The sequence below is a fragment of the Micromesistius poutassou genome (genome assembly GCF_964030765.1).
Source record: "Micromesistius poutassou genome assembly, chromosome: 23".
NCBI classification, from domain to species: Eukaryota; Metazoa; Chordata; class Actinopteri; order Gadiformes; family Gadidae; genus Micromesistius; species Micromesistius poutassou.
Genome location: NC_140293.1, coordinates 3,508,590 through 3,531,998, shown reverse-complemented (window position 1 = coordinate 3,531,998; position 23,409 = coordinate 3,508,590). Strand labels below are relative to the sequence as shown.

Here is a 23,409-nt window from a genome sequence, read left to right as displayed (position 1 = left end):
GTCCGCACACATTTGTTTCATTTGTATAGACCTGGTCCCATCACCAGTGATGCTACTACAAAAACTCTTTCCCCAACAACAAATAGGACCCCTAATGTTCAATATGTCCTTATAATCTCATGTTCAGGATGGCCCTCTTTGAATTATTTTCAAAAAGACCCAATCTGCTCCGGTTATGCATACCATCTGCTTCGGTTTGTCAGAAGTCTGTTTTATATTATAGTCCCCCTTGATTCATGAGAGACATCATGTCATGTTTGATTTTCGACCCAGGGATGATACGGGGCACCTCATTGATCGAGTTTCTATGTACTGATTTTAAAGTCAGAGTTTGGCCCAACAGTCCCCCAGCGACACATGCATCTGAATGGAACTGAAAGGAGCTCTGAACAGAATGTGTTGTGTAAAATACAGCGTGTCATTGTTGCTTTGTTTATCTCCCGTTTCCTGCTTGTGTCCACCCTAAGATGGTCAGAAATTAAGGAACAAAGCCTCTCACCTCTCTTCTCAATCTGTTGATTGCTCGGATGTTTATGGGACCTCGAACCCAGAACCTCTCACCTGGGTTCGTTGTTGGTGTGTATGGTTAATTGCAAAAGAACGGGGATCACTCTTGGACACAAACAAAAGTCCAGCACACATGCGTCAACACATTGAAACGGGTGTTGAGTAAAGTGTCGTCTAAAAGTCGTAGTTTCAGAGTTTAATTTACACACATGCACGCACACACGGACACACACACCAGTTAAGATTTATTTTGAGCATAACTATACTACAACCCCTGCTGCTCTTCCTCTGTAGACTAGCTATCCACTCCCCCCCTTTGGTAACATAAGTCTCCATTTCGTGAGGCTGCCCTTGTTTTCCTAGGAAACTCGGGGGCCCATTCCTTAGCTCTGGTGTGGCCCGAAACGACTGCTACTACTTCCTCATATTTCGATATGAGCATTATAAACAGCCAGGGCCTTCTCTGAATGGTTCACAGGTTTGAAGAAACAACGCACATTTTTGGGAGAAAGATGTCTAAAGCACTTCTGTAAGATGAACAAAAATAGTTGTTTTTTTTCTCTTCCTGTCCTTTTTTAGGATTTATTGTTTTGACAGACTAAGATAGTCTGACAAAAACAAGACACACACACACACACACACACACACACACACACACACACACACACACACACACACACACACACACACACACACACACACACACACACACACACACACACACACACACACACACACGAGTTTTGAACTCCTCCTAACATCATTATGATTCCCCCAACCAAACTAGATGAAGTGAAAACCTCCACACAGGTCTATGGGGGCTGAGAAGAAAGAAAACTGCATTGTGTTAAGTGGCACAAAAGCAAGAAAAAACATCAGCGGGAAGATAGCCCCAAAGATAGGTTAGAGGAAGGTTTCTTAATTCTACTTTTCAAAACCAAAATATCCAATTATCAGTTCAGACATATATTTGGTTATCTGGCATATACCAATAGTGTTTATTAGATGCGTGTTTGTGTGTGCAGTGTTAATAGCAAGGTCCTAAACCATGTCCATAAACGGCTTTATGAAAACCATGCAACATGCTCTGAAAAAAGAATAATCCAAACACCCTTCCCCCCCCAGCCCCGATATTCACATCGTCATCCCCGCCTCCCTTCTCAAAAAAACATACAATTCCTTCCCTTAAACTCCCTGCTCCTCTCCCTCCCTCCCACCCTTCTCCTCTCGCTATACCTCCCGCCAACCCGCCCTCTTTTCCCAGCCCCGGCTTTCCCCTCCTTTACCCCCTCCCCTCGCACCCCCCCTCACTCTCCCATAGATCTGGGGACAATCTGTACACACTCAACTCCAGCGCACAACTCTTTCACCCAGGCAGGGCTGAGGAGCACGCTGCTGAGAGGAGGAGAGGCAGCCAGGGGTGTGAGACGGCGGTAGACAGATTGCAAATGGCAGAAGGATTCAGTGGACAATCAGAAGGCTGAAGTGAGAAATCGACTGCTTTCGGATTCCGGACGAAAAAGGGAAGGAGAAAAGAAATAAGAAGAGGAACAATTGCAACCACCAAAGCTTGGTGAAGAGGACTGTTAAAGTTGAGGAGGAGGGGAGGGGGGGGCTACTGAAGTATGGGCTCCACCGTGCTCTTCTCTGCCACTCTTCTCGTCAGCTTCCTGTCGTCCTCCATCGGTGGAGTAACCAGTCCCCGGGGTCAGGACCTGAGGGAGAGAGACGCCTTGTGCAACGAACATGGCTGCTATGTCGTCTACTTCCAACGCAAGACCTTCCTGGAGGCCTGGCGGGCCTGCAAGGAGGACGGCGGCAACCTGGCCACTGTCAAGCGGCCCGAGGAGGCGGCCGCCATCGCCACGCTCTTCGCCAACGCCGATCTGAGGGACCTGGGCGCCGCCGTGCACGTGTGGATCGGCCTGCAGCGGCAGCCGCGGCAGTGCAAGCCGTCGCGGCCCCTCCGCGGGTTCACCTGGACCACCGGCGACCAGGACACAGAGTACACCAACTGGCAGGAGGCCGAGGCGTCCGTGGACTCGTGTGCGGCGCCGCGCTGCGTGGTCATGGCGTACGACTCGTCCCTGCCGGAGCACAGCGGGAACTTTGAGTGGCTGGAGGGGACCTGCTTCATCCCCGCCGACGGCTACCTCTGCCGCTACACGTATAAGGGGATGTGTCCGGCGCTGCCGGGCGAGGGCGGCGGCAACACCCTCTACGCGACGCCTTTCAACCTGCTGACCACCATGCTCACCCACCTGCCCTTTGGCTCCGTCGCCACGGTTCCCTGCCCGGCGGGCACAAAGGAAGACCAGACTGTGTTGTGCATGTCAAAGGAGGGCGGAGTGGCGGCGGGCTGGTCGCGCGAAGGCCCCCTCTGCTCCTCCTCTGCCGCCGCCCCGGTATCCAAGCGCTGGTGCGGGCAGGACAACGGCGGTTGCGAGCACTTCTGCCGGGAAGCGGGCGACCAGTACTACTGCCAGTGCTCGGAGGGCTTCGCGCTGGCGGACGACGGGCGGCACTGCGAGGTCGACGTCTGCCACGGGGCGCCCTGCGAGTCCGAGTGCCTCCCGCTGCCGGACCGCTACCGCTGCGCCTGCCCCGAGGGCTACATGCTGGCGCCGGACGAGGAGGGCTGTCTGGACGTGGACGAGTGCCTGCAGAGCCCCTGCGAGCAGCTGTGCGTGAACTCGCCGGGGTCCTTCGAGTGCCGCTGCCGCGAGGGCTACCGGGTGGGCGACGACGGCGAGTGCGAGGACGTGGACGAGTGCATGAACGACCCGTGCGAGCAGACGTGCGAGAACACGGCGGGCTCCCACTTCTGCCACTGCCACATGGGCTACTCCGTGATGCCCGAGGACCCCCGGCAGTGCCAGGAGACGGACGAGTGCCAGATCCCGGGCACCTGCGAGCAGATGTGTGTGAACTACGTGGGCGGGTTCGTGTGCTACTGCGAGGAGGGCTACGAGCTCGGGCCGGACCACGTCTCCTGTCTGAAGACGGAGGTGGGGGACGGCCGACCCACCGCCACGCCCGACTTCCCCTGGTTCACTCAACAGCCCGACTCCGTGTGGAACCCGGATTTGTTCAACTGGGCACTGCGGACCGACTGGCCCGACTCACTGGATTGGCTGACTGACCCGCCTAGTGTCCAAAGCTCTGATGTCATATGGGTTACCAACGCCCCACAGGAGGGAATGCCCCTCCATGTCACAATGGACCCCTCCAGCCCAGAGCCTGAACACGGCCTGGGGCACGTTGAAGAAAAAGAGGGAGAAAGCTTCCAAAACGTTTTTCTATGGGAGTTAGAGCCTGAGCAGACATCTTCCGCCCCCACCCACACACCACCAACCACAACCCCCCACACAACACAGCCGACCGCCCCCACCACCCACACAACACCACTGGCTATCAGCCCCACCCCTACTCCAGACTGGTATGACGACGAGGAGGAAGACGCCACCACCAGCGTCCCCACTGCCCCCGCATCAACCACCATCTCCGAGGGAGCTTGGAACTGGTTCAGGTTCACTCCTGCCAGTCATGAACCAGTAACTACGGAGTACGGAGAACCAGTCTTGGATTATAACATCTCTCCAGCCTTAGATTATATTGGCGAGGTGGAGAAAGATGGCGATAGAGTTTTATATTCCTCAGAGGAGCCAAAATCGTCAGAGGATGAAAAAGACAATGCAGGAGGAGGCCAGGACGATTTTGCCAATGTCCAGCACACCACCTCCACCTCAGGGAGGGGAGAGGCCGCCTCGGATTCGGCGCAGAGTGACCAAAGTGAAGTGGTGAAGCAGAGCACTAGCACCTGGCTCCTGGTCGGACTGCTGGTTCCCATCTGCATCTTTGTGGTGGTGATGGTGGCCCTGGGCGTGGTCTACTGCACCCGCTGTGCCATTCAGCCCCGCGGTAAGAGCACCGCTGACTGCTACCACTGGATATCAGGGGCCCACGACAAACCCAACGCCCAGAGCTCCTCGGCTGCAGGCAAGTCCCATGTCTAGGCTGGGGAGACGTGGATTAATAAGACTCTGGTTGAGAGACTCCCAAGGAGGGGGAACGGGACCCAATAAACAATTGTACTGATGTGTATATACACGGTTGAGCGGTTTTCTGTGTCACAACACGCCTACGGCATACCTTTTTACCTGAACTTTACCCACTCTTTGGAAACTTTGCAGAAAAATTATTATGACAGAAGAGTGTGGGCAGATTGAATTATTAAAAAAATAATATCAATGGCATCAATGCCAGCAATGTTTCATATGCAGAACGCACGGTATAATCTGATAGTTTTAGGATTGCACTAGACTACACAGTCATTTCATCATGGTTTATACTCAACACTGCCCACAATGGCATTCAGTCAATATCTCATCTGAACATTGTTTGGAAACATACTATGTATGAATAATTTTGAAAATGACACAACCACATCCAATTCATATTTCAACCTTAACCACACATTGACAGTATGTTGAATTGCTCTTGCCATGAAATGTGTTGGATTGCTGAATTAAACTGCATACGGTACTAAGAGCATTATAAACAACCCTGAAACAACCCAAACTGACAACGCACACTCTGGCGACTATGGTACAAGTGTATCGTGCATTGCATGCTGGGAAAGCCATCGTTTTTAAAACCATCGTTGGCAAAATCGATGTAAATATGTATTTGTAATTCTCCTGTCCTTCTGTTTTGTATCACACCTACCACTTGTAGCACCTATTCAAACATGTGTCATGTCAGCAGGGTTAAATTAGGTACATTTTGTTTTATGGAGCACATCAAACCTTGTGTTATACAGGGGCTTTTTTTTTGAGGGGCGGTGGGGGGGGGGGTTGCTCCTAGGGAGTGCTTGCTCCACCATCCCAGGTTAAATTTACGAGCGGCTTTCCTGTCTGACTTTCCTAGAAGCGGGTTAAAGTGCAGATGTCGGTTGGGAGCAATGAGGGCGAGGGGGTCAGAAGGAGCCACTTCTCATTAGATTTCACATTAGCCGTGACATTTTCTCATAAATTTGCCATTGTTTGAAGCTCTTCAAAAACTAACAGCACATTACTTTTTGGTTTACCCTAAATCACTGGTTGTGGTGCTGTGGCTTTTGGTGCACAGATTGGTTTTGGGGGTGGGGGGGGGGAAGCGATGGGAACGTTTCGGTGAAGACAATCCAAATGTATTTCTCAGTTGAACGACACAAACTATGACCGCGTGGCCACTGTGTGAAGGGGTGAATTATCTATTTATGCCATTTCATGTTTTTTTGATGAGTATTTTTTTTTCTTTTCCTGTCCCAGTTTGAAGCCATTGCTTATTAAAATGCTCAGAGTTTCATGGAGGCTGGTGATTCATTTGTGGTCGGGCGGTGCGCATTTAGCAGTGAACTTTTGACACAAAGTTTAGATAAGTAGACACATTCTTGCGGGGCTCTTAATGGCCTGTTAAAGTGAAGGTTAAAGTGACAGTGAGTCAGTCAGTCGAGCACTATAGACAATTAGATCAACCCACAACAGTCTGAATATACCCTAACACACACACACACACACACACACACACACACACACACACACACACACACACACACACACACACACACACACACACACACACACACACACACACACACACACACACACACACACACACACATCCTGAATTAAATTGGAACGTTGCTTGTGAAAACCATCAAAAATATGATGGCCGGGTGTCTGTACAGCTGGAACATTTTATTTTGAACCTTTGGTGGAAGGGGAATTCTGCTTTTACAATTGTTTTGATTATTACATTTAACAACAAGGACCCATGCAGTGAGCTGGCCGATGTTCTCCTGATTGTGTGTCATCCCCTGCTGGTAGGATGGCTTAAGGCACGCTAGGATCAGAACCAGGTCCTGGCTATCTGGGAGAGCGTAGGAAGGGTCCCGCCTCGCATCCCCACACCTCCTCTGACCTCCATCCAATCATGTCTTCAGTCTCTGCAGCCCCGTGGTCTTTAGTTTTTAAACCCCAGGCTTGCTTGCTTGCTTGCATTACAACCCTTTGGAACATTGTTTGATAGTCAAGTCCCCGTAGGCCTTTAGTCTTGAGATACACCAAGTTGTGAGAATGAGATTCATAAGAATTTTACCTGTGAAGCGTAATGTTAAAAGTCAAGGCAAATTGTTTGAAGTCAAGTTTGAAGTCAAGGCAAATTGCCTTGAATGAAGCTTCAGACTGGGTGAGAGGTTATACACCAGTGGTTTCCCCCTTCCCGGTTGACACTCAGGGTCACTCCCACAGAGAATACCGCTCACCTCACTCTGCTCATGGGTCTGGGCTCCTACTAGAAGCTGTACTGAAGCACTGAAGTCCTGCACTGTCAAAATGGTGGACTTAAGTAGGTTCTGGCCTAATTATCCTGGTTACGATAACGCAAACGTAGAGCTCTTTGATCGCAAGGGGATTAACCAGATTAAATAAACGGTCAAATTATGCATTAATTCATGCAATGGTCAAAGTTAATAAGTAGCACCAGGGATGAATCAAGCCATTTGACACTGCAAAGCTGTTGCATTTCCTTTGCCATAAGTAATACTCTGGCCTGAACTAATCACTCAATTTGTTATCCCCCATGGTTACAACCCACTTATAAACAACAACAATAAAGGGATAAACAAAACAGGGATCCATATATATAATGGGTTAAACCCAAATGATTGGCAAGATCTGTATGCAATTCCACTGACACTAAATTCTCAGAACAAAATCGTATGAATCACCAATTTCCCAGCCTAGAGTATTTCACTCCAGACCGGGGCGTATTTAGCTAAAGGCTGGCCACATTTATAGAGGATAGAAAATACTAAGTAATCACGTTCAAGGTTTGCTATTGACACATGTGGGTGGTAATTGACAAATCGTGGCAGGAAGCTCTGCATCACCTCAGCTTTCTCCTTAAAGATCACGTAAAAAAAATTATGAAAATAACATCTCTGCTCGCCCCCATCTTTGACTAGCTGTGGAAAAGTTGAGAGACTGGGTAAACCAACCACCATACAGAGCTTATTGCTAAATAGATGGACCTTGAGACAGCGAGACTGCCGAGACTACCTTTTCATAAAGGAGTTCTGAATTTCAGGGTAAGGCATTCGCTTTCCTCATCAGACATTCTTTTGGCTTCCAAGATAGTCAGGGTCCTGAATGGGTTCAGCAGAAAGTGAACACACACGGGCCTTGGATTAATGTGAACCTGCAAAAGGTATTTATTCAGGCGGGGGCGAATGCATATCTCTCTCTCTCTCTCTCTCTCTCTCTCTCTCTCTCTCTCTCTCTCTCTCTCTCTCTCTCTCTCTCTCTCTCTCTCTCTCTCTCTCTCTCTCTCTCTCTCTCTCTCTCTCTCTCTCTCTCTCTCTCTCTCTCTCTCTCTGTGTGTTCCAGTATGTTTGAAAGCTTTGACATTAACAGGTAATACAAGTGCCTATACAGTTTTAAACACACAGACGAAATAATCTTGCTGTAAATCTCTTCTTTTCTATTTGCCATATGATACATTTTATAGAAACCCATTTAGTTTTACAGAAAGGATCTATAAAATAGCAGCGAGATGCCTCTGGAAATATGCCTCAGGTTTGAATAGGAAGACCGTATCGTCTGGGCTTATTTGATGTTCTAGTGGAGCTGGCAAGTTATTCCAGACCAGTCAATCATAACCATCAGAGAGGACGTTTAACACATGAAAGCATATGTGCCGTCCTTTTTAACGTTTATTTGATAGAAAAGGATAAAAATCATGTCTCCATTGTCTATTAGATGGGACAAAATAAAGTCACATTGATCCAAATGCCCCCTGACAATCTATTCACATATTGATTCCAATACCATTATCCACATTTCTGATATTGGTGTACAGTCATGGTTAATCATTAAGAACTTGTGTACTAAAATACACCATGTTGTGCCCTTTTTCTGCATACATTGTTTTTATATTTCTCATAGATGAAGGCGTCTATATAAACCAGGCTAAAGGTTCATCCTATGCATGTGCAAAAAGGAAAAGTTATGCAGCGAATACCATGACGCTCTGACGATAACGAGGACAGGGAAGTTGGCCGCTGAGCTCATCACACCTCGCCTCTTCCTGTGCGGTGGAAGGGGGACAGGCTGGGACTGGCTGGAGCGCTCCAGCAGGATTAAGGCGGCAGACGGGACACCGAGCCGGCTGCTCCCGGAGGGGAACGCCGATGTGGTCGTAGCAAACAAGCTACATTATGTCATGGTTTGGTCGTGGCCAACGCAGTAAAACAGTTGTAAATACCGTCTCATCTCCAAAGTGGCTTCATTTTCAAGTTTAGGAAAGAGTCTCTCTCTCTCTCTCTCTCTCTCTCTCTCTCTCTCTCTCTCTCTCTCTCTCTCTCTCTCTCTCTCTCTCTCTCTCTCTCTCTCTCTCTCTCTCTCTCTCTCAAAATATTCAGTGAAATATTCTACAATATTTTTTTCTGTTTTCTGTTCTAACAGTAATGGAGATCAAAAAGCTTGATGCAAAAGCCTTTATAATTGATTCCCTAATATTAGAAACCTGTTTCCTTGCCAGTGTTTACATCAAGGCAATTCTCTTGGCAAACGTTGAACCTGCCAGACACCCCATCCAGCGGGGGGTTGTATCATAACACACTGGCGGGTACACGTTAAGGTATGAGCTGAAACCTGCAATGTTGTTATATGGCTAGTGCAGTGGTGAAAATGGGTCAGATTCCCAATGTCTGCAGCCTGACCTGCAGACAGCTCTACCCTTGGGCCAGACGCCCCAATTCCTCTGTAAACCCTGTGGATAAAAGCATCTGCTGAGGGACTGAATATTGTTTAAAAAGTACATGGGTGGTTGCCAAGGAGCCATATCCACAACTCTGAGTCCAGCGCTTCAATAAATCGGAGGACTGGTATGTGCTAGTTAGCAAAAGGGGAGGAGGGCATGTGGACAAGGTGGATGAGGAGGTCTGGTTGCAGTGTAGATTGTCAATGGATTTACTCTCTCCGTTCCTGTAATTGAAACAGTGTGGTGGGAGTTGTGTGTGTGTGTGTGTGTGTGTGTGTGTGTGTGTGTGTGTGTGTGTGTGGGGGGGGGGGGGGGCGTGGGAGGATTCTGTGTATATAGCTGTGTCCTGCAAGCCTTTGTGTGTGCTTTGATATTGATGCTGGTTTGTGTGCATTACGCATATTTATGTGTCATTGTCCAAGTGTGTATCTGTGTGCCTTTCTCTGTGTGAGAGAGAGAGAGAGAGAGAGAGAGAGAGAGAGAGAGAGAGAGAGAGAGAGAGAGAGAGAGAGAGAGAGAGAGAGAGAGAGAGAGAGAGAGAGAGAGAGAGAGAGTGTGTGTGTGTGGTGAGGGAAAGTGAAAGCCCCCCAGTGTGATCCCACATCTGTTTATTTCATGATCTGCCGTCAGGTCTATTTGTGTGCATGTATTCCGTAAGAAAATAGAGACCATTGTTACATTGCCTGTCGCAGTGCATACGTTATCCATTCTGAAATGCTTGGAAGCATTCTCATCAAGCTTTCCCATAAGGCTTAACGTAACGCTACTGGCTCTGTAAAGAGATTAAAGTGCACTGCTACAGAAAATATTAATAACCAAAGTGTATTTAAGGAAAAAAAAATAGTCGGGGTCTATAGGGTAACTTGGCATGTTCCTGTACCGCCAGTCATAAGCTGGGGTCATAACCTGCCTGAGCCCAAAGCAGGTTTTCCTGTTAAAAAGGCTAGATTGTTCATAGCTTTTCATAACATCACATTCATCCAGTTCATCAGCAGAAGTCTGAGCAGAACAATACGATGGCCGTGTGGATTCTCAGGCAGGGCATTGAAGACTAATAACGTGTGTTCTGTGTGTTCTGTGTGTGTGTTCTGTGTCTCAGTGGTGAGGGGAATACAATCCTTGCCATCAGAAAGGTTGGCATTGGAGACAACCATAGAATTGATATCAAGTCTGTTCATAGCAAGAGTTATACAACACAACTTCAAATTGTAAGGCTCTTTTGGAAATTGGTTTTGGAATCCGCACGTCTCGGCCACCGCATTTAACCACAAGTAGCTGGCTTTACCAGACTCCTCCATCACCAGGACACAGGTAGGCATTGAATAAATCAGTATTGTATTCCTCAATCCCTCGGTGACTGTCCATCCTTCCCTCTCTTTAAAGCTCATCTCAAGACCTTTGTGTCAAGAACACTTCCCCTCTTCCACCACTGCATAGACCCTCTGTATATATTATTTATTTATATAGATTTATTTATATTATTTTTGTTGTTGAACTTCGTGTTGCTCTGTCTTGCTCCTTGTGTGCTCATGACACTTGTAAAGCGACCTTGAGTGTGAGAAAGGCGCTTTATAAAATAAACATTATTATTATTATTGTAGACGGACAAATATTACAGGCAGAATACGTATTCCATGCTCCATTGAGTGCGTGTGGTGATGGCTGCTTTCACTGCACAAAAAAAAAGAAAGACTTGTTTTTTTTGCGTTCACCTCTGCCATAAATTGTCGATAAAGAATCATGGGTGCGTGTCACGTGTTATCTAATGAGCGTCTGACTAGCATTCCAAAACGTCAAGCTGGACCTTACCTGGCTCAGCATTGGATGAAAGCATGGACGTTTCAAAAGAAATATCCCTCGTGATTGGTCGTTAGATCTGTTGTTATTGGTCACACTGGAGAGGGTAAGCCCCTCAAATCCTATAAAATACAACAAGCCAAAAAATGTCACTTCTGTGAACGAATACATACATGTTTAAGCAGTTTGTAGGCTCATTTAACCACTGCAAACCTTTTCTTACCACTATTTTGTCTTTTCCTTTCTTCCTCATCATCTCCGCCACACGTCCTAAGCAGCCAGCCTCTGCTCCATGCATAGCAATTTGGTGGTCACTGCTGTTAATTGCTGTTTGACGAATCAATTCCTGACCGTTGCTGCTAGTTTTCTGCGCTGCCTACAAATTCTTGAACCTGTCGTGAACCTGCACTCCCACAGCAATTTGCCGACCTGCTTAACGACAGAAACCCGACTTTTCCCGCAGTGTTTAACCTGTGTGCCTTGATTACTGAATGCACCACAGGTGTGCATCCTCACCCAACCCAACACAGTCCAATTAGCCTGATTCAGGCCAGGTGAGGCTGTTTCAAACCCACCAACAACAACAACCCAAATCCATAGTAAACACACAGATTCATCACATCATTTCATGTTGTTATGTGTTAGATAAATCATGTGTTGAATCAAATATTTCAAATTGATCTGAAAATACATATTTTGGGCCATCAAAAGTGTTTCTGAACTGTAAAGCCTGCCTTAGTGTGATCCCCCTTGCGCCAGTGATTTCCCCAGGCCCATCTTCGCATCACATGACCTTGTCTCCTTGCCCATCATCTGCCAAAGTACAGGCTCACACTGTCCATCCGTTCACTACACATGGAATCACTTTTCCACTTCCTCTGAAAACATCACAATAGTAATTAAGGCGTGGCTTGGCGGATGGCGGTACAGGGAAAGCGTGACCTCATCCATTATGTGTAAACGTAGCGCTCATTCATGGATTGTCCTAACAGCTTAGGTGTCTCCATGTAAGAGTGCCTGACAGATTAAATCAATGAAACTCACTGGGTAAGGATCACCCTCTGTTTACCTTGGGCCTTATAGGTTTAACAAAAGACTTTATATCGACAAACGTACCCACAATAACCAGTCTAAACAGGTTTGTGGGAGGGAAGAGTGTTGTACATATTTTATGGGCGCCTACATCAAAAGGGTTAGGGAATACTTTGTAACAGCAACATAATAATCCTGCACCCCCTTATAGCTTTGCATCCTGTAACAGCCCCAGGTGATGGCTTGCATTTCCTGTGAAGCACATAGCTGACCAGCATCCTCTACACGTTTTTCTCCTTCATCCTATCAGGCTCTCTTAGCACTAAGTACTTCAGTTAGGATTGACTGAGAGTGGTCTCTTGGATTCACTGAGGAAGTGTGGAACACACATCTCCCAGGCTGCATTCTCATTTAACGTCAACTATCGACCTGTACACACCCCTCCCCTCAACACACACATTTCACACACACACACACACACGCACGCACGCACGCACGCACGCATGCATGCATGCATTGATATATGCATGCATGCACACACACACAAGCATGCACAAACGTGATAGTGCAGCAATAAGATCATTGAAATATTCAAACATGTTGTTTCTGTGCTTCTTTGCAGTCAGGCGTAGATCCTCTGCCTCTAGAACTGACAAGTGCTGGAGCAGATGCTTGGGTCATGGCTCTTGCAAGACGGGGATGACACTTTGATCATTCCAACAGTGTTTTTGTCTTGGACATTTGGGCCTGCTCCTTTGAAAAGCCCCTCCCCGTCGGCAGCCGAGGGGGTCACGGTGACTAACGAGCCCCCCAACATGGCTCCATTCCTTTAAAATGACCTTGACTGGGCTCAGGAGAGATGAGCTGTCTAGTCAAAGTTTGCGCCCACACTATCCTGACCCCCCACCCCCCCTCCCACCCACCCACCATTCATTTGAAACAAAGACAAGATGGTGCAAAAAAAAAAAAGAATAGGAAAGATAGGGTTTTGAAGAGGTGCTTTCATTTGAGGAAACTCATTCCCATGTGAAGTGCGAAGAGTGTCCTTCTTATGATCCTCCATGGGTGAGGCTCCACATTCAGCCTCTGATGCTGCCAGCATTAGCCCGGCTCGCATAATGCATCAATGCACTCTCCTCCACGGGCGTATTCAGCCCAAAGTAGACGCATGCAGAAACCACATCATTGATTTAACATGGAAGGCCATTAGCGCAAATAATGTCTTAGAAATGTCGGATTAACACAATCAAATTTTCGCGTACTTTTTTGGTCATGAAAAATTGACACGTTTCTGGTTGTGGCCAATGAGGGACCTCGAATCAAGGCAGTCATACATATTCATGATGAGGTTCTGTCAATGATGAACAGCAACACAAAAGAACACGTTTAAATTATTGACGTGTGCAAAAATTACTGGTGCAGGCCTCAAAATATGACATGTTAACGCGACCAAACTCTACGTGCTAACATGCAAAAGTCGTGCTAATGCGACATTTCTGAGAAGGTATTTGCTCTAACGGCCTTCCATAATTGAATGCATTTTTAACAGCCCATTTATTATTGAAGTCCATCCCAACCTTCTCTGCTATCCTACTCAGGGTATCAGGGTCACACGTTGGCTTACGTTGAGTTCACAGTTTTGATGAACCCTTTTTGTGTTTGCAGTTTGAAGGAAGCAGGATAATAAACTTTGCAAGAAAACCCGCCAAAAAAAGAACCCAAAAGTTCATAGCCAGGTCTCCGTGGCTTAGCGCCGAGTTCTACAGTGTCATACAAACAAATCATGCGTCGGGGTCTAGATCGAGGTCTGGGTATTCCCCTCCTTCCCCGTGTGTGTGTGTCTCTGGGAATTAGAAGTGCACAAAAAGATTTGTATCGAGGGATATCCATGGCGGCGGTGTGCTCTGATTCTGTCAGCGATGATCTAGGATGTCCTGCTGGCACAGACTTGGCAAGAGAGACTTCATCAAGGGGTTCCTACTGCTTTTGATCCTCCGCTCCACCATCTACAGGGCTACGGCAAAAAAGTGTAAATTTTGATCTGGAGCGAAAGTTTTCAGTGTCGGGGGAGCGTTACCAAAACACTGTATGCAGGAGAGAAGCCTCACAGCCGACGGTTTGATGGGGCAGCGTCACTGATAACTCTCACCCTTGGACCGAAACACTTTGTGAAACAAAGAGGTTTTCTGCTTTCTTTTTCACCTCCAAAAATGTCATGAAATGAATTTGCAGTAAAAGAAAAACGAAAACATATCAATAATAATGATAATATATATATATATATATATATATATATATAGGCCTTGGAGTAATGGAAACACAAAAGAGTACAACAGCCCGTGCTAGCCTACATAGACAGATGCATTAGGCGTGCGTGTGCAGGCATCCATGGGCACACTCTCACACTCTCACACCCGCAGAGGTGTCCGGCTGAAGTGTGCGTCCCCGAAGGCGCTGCCAAGTACGGAGCGGCCATCCATCCCCAGCAAAGACAACAGCCAAGCAGGCGGGCAAGCTGGAACTGACCCCTGGATACGAGGTGTGTGTGTGTGTGTGTGTGTGTGTGTGTGTGTGTGTGCGCGTTTGTGAGGGGTATGTGTGTAGAGAGGTGTGTGACTGGGGCAGGGTGTACGTGTGTGTGTGCGTTTGTGAGTGTGTTGTGTGTGTGTGTGGGGGGGAGGGGGTGTAGGGAGGTGTGTGTGTTGGGGGGATTTACGTGTGCTTGTGTGTGGGGAGGGGGGGGTGGGGTTTGTGTAGGGAGGCGAACGTGTGTGTGTGTGTGTGTGTGTGTGTTGTGGGGGGGAGGGGGTGTCGAGTGAAGAAGAGATATGAAAACCAGATGTTTTGTGAATACTGGCAATGGCTGCCAATGTGTTCCAGAAACAAAACAAAAAACGCTGAGGAGAAGGCAGGAAAGAAGACGGTCAACCTCTTGCAAAATAACCACTCTATCACACACTGTGTTGCTCTTAGCCTCTCTCTCTCTCTCTCTCTCTCTCGCTCTCTATCTGTTCTCTCTCTCTGTTTTCTCTCTTTCTCTCAATCGACTCTCTCTCTCTCTCTCTGTATCTGTACTCTCTCTTTTTCTCACTCTCTCTCTCTCTCTCTCGCTCGTCCAGACATCATGTCATTCTGAGAGAATACAATTAGTAAGTCCACGTTGATCCTGAAACACTTTTAGGTGCATTGATTCATCAAACCCCTCTCTTTACTCCTACAAGCCTTTAACCGGAAGGATCAATTCAAAGCCAAGGACACTTTTTTCTGGAACTTGAATAAAATGACACTGCAATTTACCAAACACATCTGTCGTACACCGCACACACAGAAGGGCCTATGCGTGGGTCCACATGTCTTCGATTCAGATGCCAAGCGCTTTTTGCTTTGTTTAGCTCTCTTGTCTTTTTTGGTCATTAACTCGAGACAGACTCACCGTCTTGTCAGGCTGACTACAGCTTGTGTGTGTCTGTTGGGCGTGTGTGCGCGCGTGTGTGTGTGGGGATTTCTTTGTTGCGCTCCTCTCGTTAAACGCGTTCTCAAAGGAGTCTCAGAGTCAGCGAAGAGTGAGGGGATAATCAGAATGAGAGGGAACAACACCTTCCCCTGGGTCTCAGGCTCGTTTCTCAAAGCGCTCCGCGGTTGACACCCCCCCTATCGGGGGGCCCCCCCTCGCCTTATCTCTGCAGTTAGACGACACTTGACAAAAGTTTAAAAAAATGAACGAAAAGCCCTAGACGTTTTGTCAGCGTGTTAAATTTCCAACTGACAAAGAAGAAATGCTTTTTTGCAGCAGCAGACGGGTTTGAAGAAAAGCAATTATTTCCTCGACCCGATATACAGATATAAAACAAAAGGAAGCAGTGGAGTGAAACTTCCCTCCATTACCACCTACGAGACACTCCCCCCCCCCCCGCCCATAACAGCCACGCGTGACCACGCTATCTCTGATCGAGTGATTCTCGTCAGGGTCGGGCCGAGGTCGGGCGTCCGTGTGTGATGCCACGGGTCTGGCATCGCAGACCATCCGTCAGCCCCTCGCTGCGTTTCTCGTGGGAGCGAGAGACCAGACACCTCCCTGAGATCCGTCCGAAACATGATCCGTGACCGAGAGCCCGGGAGGAGCTGGCTGGACGCATGGCTGGGTTTAAGTGCCGTGGGCCCCCCCCCCCCCCCCCCCCACCCCCGGAAATTAGCGGAAAAAAGTGTGTTGAAAATGGCGGCGCCTGAACGTGAGGATGAGAGAAGTTGTGGGGGAAGAAATGCCAGCCCTGGTTCGGCGTCTTTCAAACTCAAAGGCGACAGTGTCTGCAAAACGGAATGAATTGAACACATGCTTCAATTCTAGCAAACAAATGGAGCCTGCGGTTTTTTTTTTGAGGTGGCGCAGCCCAGTTGCGCGTAGAAATATGGATCCCATCTGTTTTGGTTACGGCCTGGCTTGACTGTACGACACAAGATTGTATATGAAGTGCTGTGTAGGAAATGTGACGTCAAACCACTTCCTTTGAAGGCTCGACATGCAAACTTTTTTAGTTTGAAATGCTACACACACATTCTGTCATGCAGACACTAACTTTAGGGCCAAAGGGATCTGTGTGAAAGGGTCTGGCTCTGCCACAGCAGAGATACATCCCACGGGACAGTTTTGTTAGCAAGGCCCTTTTTGTTGAGGTTGCTGTGATGTTCTGACCTTCAATGTTACTGCAACTCTTATGCAATACCAAATGACAGCCCGATGAAAACCCACATTGATGGTTAATGGGGGCCAATGACCTTGATCATAACTTTGTGAATAAAACTTGTGTAATACCGGTTTTTCTGAAGGAATGTTTTAAATCAAGATGGATGTGTTGGCTTGAGAAAGGTTGAAATCATGTTTTAATGTCATAAAGATGTGGGTGTCATAAGTAAGGTGTTGGCTTAGGACAACATAAAAGCAACTAAAAAACAACCCAAGATAATAATTTGCTGAACGTATTTCTCATTTTAACCTGTGTGCTCCTTGCTGCAACGTTTCAGAGTCATCCTGGGGTCTTTCTCGCCTCTGTACTCTAATTCAAATTTCGAGGGGAAGAATGTGGCTCATCATCTGAATGGCCAAATAAATTAGCCTGAGCCTTCACAATACCTCAGCATTAACTCGACTTGATCTCCATAAGCGTGGGTCACATGCAGTTCTTCATAATAACACGGAGGCACCTCGCTACCCGACCACTTACGCAAGACGGAGGAACTGAATAGGCAAGGCGTGGGGGTATATTCTATGAGACACTTCTCCCCCCTGCTCCTGAAACTGATCCTTGGCGGTTGATTGGATGCCCTCCGTTTGGACCTGTAGCTTGAGTCCTATGTTTTCTCTGACAAATTCCTGTGAAATTACGTTCTCGAAAGAAGCCTTCGCCTCCAAGTGATCAAGAGGGATGCCGCGGTGTGAAATGTACTCAATCAATTGGCCATTTAATCAATCAAATTAGGTAAATCGATCAATCAATCGAACCCACTCCTACCTCCGTCTTATCGCATAAGACGAGTGATTACAGCTTAAATGAAAACCCTGACCCACACACAGGCACATGGAAACCCGTGCACACACACACATACATAAACACACATGCGCACAGAAACACACACACACACACACACACACACACACACACACACACACACACACACACACACACACACACACACACACACACACACACACACACATAAACACTCACACACATACATAAACACACTCGCACACAGATACACACACACAAACGGGCATAAACACATGCCGAACACACACACACACACACACACACACACACACTGTCCTGTTGCTGCGACCAGATGTCTCTTAAGTTAAAAAAAACAGAGGAAGACAGAACAACGAAAACCACATGGAGCAATTTCATCTAAACGCTCTCATCTCCTGCGGCTGTGACACGGTGATCCGTCTCAGCTGACCTGACCTGTGTTCCCACGCAGGTGCTGCAGTCAAGACCTGCAACACACCGCCATAAAGCATTGCATACTTTCGCTTGCAGGATCCTTGTGCAACACACAATAGACAAAGAGTGTCCACAGAGTGGAGACTCTGCAGAGTGACTTTGCTGTGGAGAGGGGCTTTGTTCTTGTGTCAAACCCTTCTGCGGTTTGGAGAGTGACTTTGAGACTCTCAAACAAATAAAGAACAACGCTCTCACATTGACTGTTGTTTTGTATTTGTAGGTGTGTTTTGTAATTTAATATAGAAATGGATCTAATGCTAGTTCCTCACGGACTATAAAAGAAGTCTGTAAAAACAAATGGCAAATAAGCATCCTGTGGCAGATAATTGGATTACTAGAACTTTAATTGGGGTTTTGTCCTAGCTCCAACAAATGACTTACAGGAAAAAACAACAACTGAATAACAGAGTCTAAACTAATGATGATGTATCTTGCCACATTGTTGAGTTTCTCATATATTAAGGGTGTTAAATGTTTTTTCTCTTTAAATCAATGAAGGCAAGAAATGTGAGACAAGGAAAGTGGTAACACACACTGATAGTCCTTTTGTTTCTGTCTGTAATGAGAGGAAGTTTGCAATGATTGAATTAATTTCTGAGTTAGAAATCCAGCAGTTATTATTCCTGATTACATTAACATAATTTGTCTGAAAGAGGAGTAGGCCTACTGTGTTCATGTCTACTTGAGTTGGCATCACAGCAATATTACAGTTTCTTTGTGAAATAACATAAAGAATAACATGCCAGGGAACAGATGTGTTTAAAGGTGCTGTAGGTATAATTTACAACCAGTGTAATTGGGTTGTAATGCCATACCCATCCGTCAGCCATCTTGCGTGTCAATCACAGGTGTCTTTACTTACCTTTAATTTTATTCAGTAGTAGAATGTACCGGACAAAACTCGTATTTTGTAAAAAAACATTTTATTTGCTGGATGATTGCCTTACTGTAAAATGTCCCTGTTCTTGTCTTGGCTTAGACTTCTTTGACTGCTCTTGTATTTTAACTCTGCTGGGTAAGACAGTTATTGGGATGAATGGCTATTCAAACATTTAACCTTCATCCCTACCTGGGGCATTCACAGCCTGAATGAAACGCCTCTGAATGGCGGAGGAACTCCACTCTGCCCTGATGGAGCGAGCAGAGTGGGAGGAGACCCATCTCAGGTTCTTTATTTTTCCAGTCTCGTAGCATGCTATCTCGCACTAGAATAAGCCGTCAGTCGTGAAGTTCCACCACTTCCTCCCTCGCTTAGGAGCATGTCTCCACTTAAATGTGTCCGTTTAAGACGCAGACTTCTTGAGGTATTTTCAAAACGGATAATGAAGGAAATGTTGTGGTTTGTCAGGGGCTTGGATTCCGGCATGGCTCTGCTGGGGGAGACTTGAAGGGCCACCGGTAAACAAATTGGCCCGGGGACAGCCCTACACACCGTAAAAGCCACAGCCGTGGTGAAGTTAAGTCTTTATGTTTCCTTTAAAACACCTTGTTAAATCTCTCATGACAGAGCCGGGGACGACGCAGTTGCTAGACTGGTCGTGCCCCACACACACACGCACACACACACACACACACACACACACACAGAACCCCCACCCCACACACACACATATATGCATGTATTAATTGGCTGCATATTTGAACTAGTGCTAATAGTGCTAAACTAGTGCTAAACTAGTCTTTAAATACACTGCGCTCATGCCTTCATTAGGTTGTAGAGAGACAGGAAAGTGGGTTGAGAGAGAGAGGGAATGAAACGCAGCATGTGGATCGCGGTCGGAATCGAACCCTAGTCCAAAAATATGCAGTTTAGGGGCTTTTAAAATAAGTTAAGGTTTGAACGTTTTGGTGAAGGTTAAGGGCGAGTAATACATTCACAGCTCTCGCTCAGTGCTCAGCTTGTTAAAACAATCACCCGCAGTCCATAGTGACTATTTCTGTTACATTGTTGGTTTATCCATAGGGTGTGTGTGTGTGCGTGCGTGCGTGTGTTCATTCAAGAGAGACAAAGAGCTGCTAATTCCACCGTCCCCTTGGTAAGCTTGGATGGATTGTTAATTCACAGAATCCTATTCAACTAATTCCATCATTATATCCTTCTCGCCAATAACAAGCAGCCCTTTCTCTTTGGATTTCTTTTCATACATGCATGCATGGTCTGGCCGGGCTGTGTTGAAGGGGCTGTCACAAGCCCACATCTCCTCACCTCAGATCTATGCGGCTTCCGTCTCTAAACCTACATAGTGTAGCTGCACTCCTCAGGGCCATAACCCTCCCAGTCCACCAAGTACTGGTAACCCCGGCCCCCGTCGGCACACGTCCAGCAGCCCCCGGACAGTGTAGGCCGGGTGGTCATCCATGATGCGGGGTGGTGGAGGGGCTGCAACCGGGGGGGGGGGGGGGGGGGGGCAGAGGCTGGTGAGAACAGGCTTCAACCAAGAGACATGGAATGTGGGATGAACCTTCATATGGGAAGGCAGCTTTAGTTTGACTACTGTAGGGTCAAATCAGAAAAGGGCCCACACAACGGGGGCTGAGTTTCCTGGATTGAGGGGTAGATCCTTGGAGGAGAGCCAAGCCCTCTGCCCTGGGAGGTAGTTGGGAGCCTGGGAGTGGCGTCGGTCAGCAGAGCGGAGCAAGGCGGAACGAACCTCCCTCCAAATTGACATTATTACAGCAGTAGCATACTTAACATTAGTATATTACAGTTGCACTTGATGACATCCTGACCAAAATACACTTTATCGGAAATATGTTCTAAATAAACTTTTAAAAAGATCAGTTAAGTATACTTTTAAGAAGTATGCTGAAATCATAGTTCAAATATTACAACAGTAGTAAACTTATTTTCAGTATATTACAGTTGAGCTTAATGACATCCTGGCATCCTACACGTTATCTGAAATATATTGTAAATAAACTTAAACTTAAAATATCAGTTAAGTATACTTTTAAGATGTATACCGAAACAACACTTTAAGTACATTAGCGTTGGTATATTTATTTCAAGTACACTTAAATTGAACTTAAATAGATCTCAGAAGATGTATACTTTTCCAAAAGTCTACCTAAAATATACTTCACATGAATATTTCTGAAAAATTTACTTTGAATGAATTATGTACTTTGGAAATATATTTTTATTACACTTCAGTGCACTTAATTTTCACCAGGGTACCCCCAGTAGTTTTTATCCACTCAGTGTTTCCTTGTTCTACATTTAATATAATGGACTTAACAGAAACACTGCTTTTAACGTGCACTTCTGTGGCAAAGTCCATTACTAACTACCACCTAGGTGACTTATTGTGGGCTCCTCCAGATAAAGGACGCAGGGTGTTGAAAATCTGATTTATTGCAAACATTTTTGATGCTGAACATGGCCAGGGTGCTCTGCTGCCATCCAGCAGATCTCCTCGAGTGTGTGTGTGTGGTGATGGCTGGTTGAATTTGTTGCACACTCAATTACTCAATGTGCAACAGGTGTGCAGCCTCACCCAGCCCCCAGAGTCCAATCAGACTCCGCCAGGTGAGGCTGATTAAGCCAGACATGGTCCACACACACGACCACAGCTCGTTTGCTGTCTTGTACCTTGTATCTGTGTATCTTAAATGCATCGTTACCATGCAAACAAAGTTCAGAACGGAACAATAAAGTTATTTGAATTTAAATTAATCCAATTGAATTTAATTGATGTCTTTGTCTTAAATTGGTCTCCTCTCTCTGGTTATCAAGTCACAATGCTGCCGTCTCCTTTGAAGGCTGTCTTGCCTTTGACTTGTTGTCTTTTCATTTGCAGGTCCTCATTCTTAAGTGTCTTTCCTTGTATTCAGTAGAATAATTTTCCAGACTAAACCATTTTTTTGTAAAAAACAATATTTTATTGTTTGGATGATGCTTGACGGTAGAACTGAGTACCTGTTCTTGTCTTGGATAAGATACGTGGACTACTCTATTAGGGGGGAATTTGATGACGGTCAGACTGTAAGAACTTTCAGATGGATGGTTCAAACCCCCCAGTGTCTATCTGTGGTCACCCTTGAGCAAAGATGCGCTAACCCCTACCTCACACCTGACTCCATAGTCAATACTTTAAATAAATAGCAGGAATTACCAAAGATAAAGTGAAAAACCACGGATTACATTTTGGGTAACAAAAAGTTAAAGAAAATAATGAGGATGAATATGATGTAGGCAGGGAGCGCAGTGGTACCGTCCTCCCGGAACATCTGGCTTTGTGGAAAAGGTGAATCTATCATGGTAAACCTCATTAGGACAGATACGTTGATTGTGTTTGGAAAGGGTAAACAACGTGGTATTGTCTGTGTGTAATGGTCCAAAAGATGGTGGCTGACGTATGATTGACTTGCAGCCCTGAGGGACTCATCCTTAAAACAATCTTAATGTATTGTTTTCTCTGAGATGCTGTCACATTAGCAGACCACAAGCAATTGATTGAACAGCTTCTGTGTGTGTGTGTGTGTGTGTGTGTGTGTGTGTGTGTGTGTGTGTGTGTGTGTGTGTGTGTGTGTGTGTGTGTGTGTGTGTGTGTGTGTGTGTGTGTGTATCTGTGTGTGAGTGTGTGGTTGTGCATGCATGTGATGCAGATCTCTTGGGGGTGATTGATAAAACAGCTTCTGTGTGTGTGTGTGTGTGTGTGTGTGTGTGTGTGTGTGTGTGTGTGTGTGTGTGTGTGTGTGTGTGTGTGTGATGGGGACCTCTTGGGGGTTAGGGTTAGGGGAGTGATTGCACTGAACTATTGATTTGAAGTGTGAGGTGAAGGCAGTGATAAGCTACGGTATATGCTGTTCTCCTGCAGGGTGAATCATGTGATGTTCAGTTCAGTGTGTTTTCTTACAGATGCTGTTGAGCAGATGCCTTCCAGAACAGTGTCCATGCTCAACTACAGAGGGTAAGAACTCGGTTTCGGTGGCGTCAAGATGGAATATCAATAAACAATAATAATGTCAATGATAACGAGATTTGAAATAATGAATCGTAATTTTAATCCCCAGATAGGCTTGTAAGGCAACCCTGATTATATCTGTACTGTTCAGTCATCCAGAAGAATCATGTATGCAAGTTACAAATTTATTTGAGCTTTTTTTTTCTCTCTTTTACAGGAGCGTATGTTACCTGCGTTGACATCTCACACAATAGAAAGAAGGAAACAATCAAATACAAAAATAATGTGCTAAGCAGAGAATTCCAGCATAAGCTCTATACATGGTTTGTTGTGTTGAGTTCAACACACATATATTCAACATA

General features: G+C 46.3%; 1 protein-coding gene across 1 annotated transcript; it reads left to right on the top strand.

Moving 5' to 3' along the window:
- Window positions 1–1,904: 1,904 nt before the first annotated feature.
- On the top strand, window positions 1,905–5,638 carry cd248a (CD248 molecule, endosialin a). Its single transcript, XM_084487581.1, has one exon. The coding sequence runs from the start codon at window positions 2,133–2,135 to the stop codon at window positions 4,521–4,523; it is 2,391 nt and encodes a 796-aa protein (XP_084343707.1). The 5' UTR covers window positions 1,905–2,132; the 3' UTR covers window positions 4,524–5,638.
- Window positions 5,639–23,409: the final 17,771 nt, after the last annotated feature.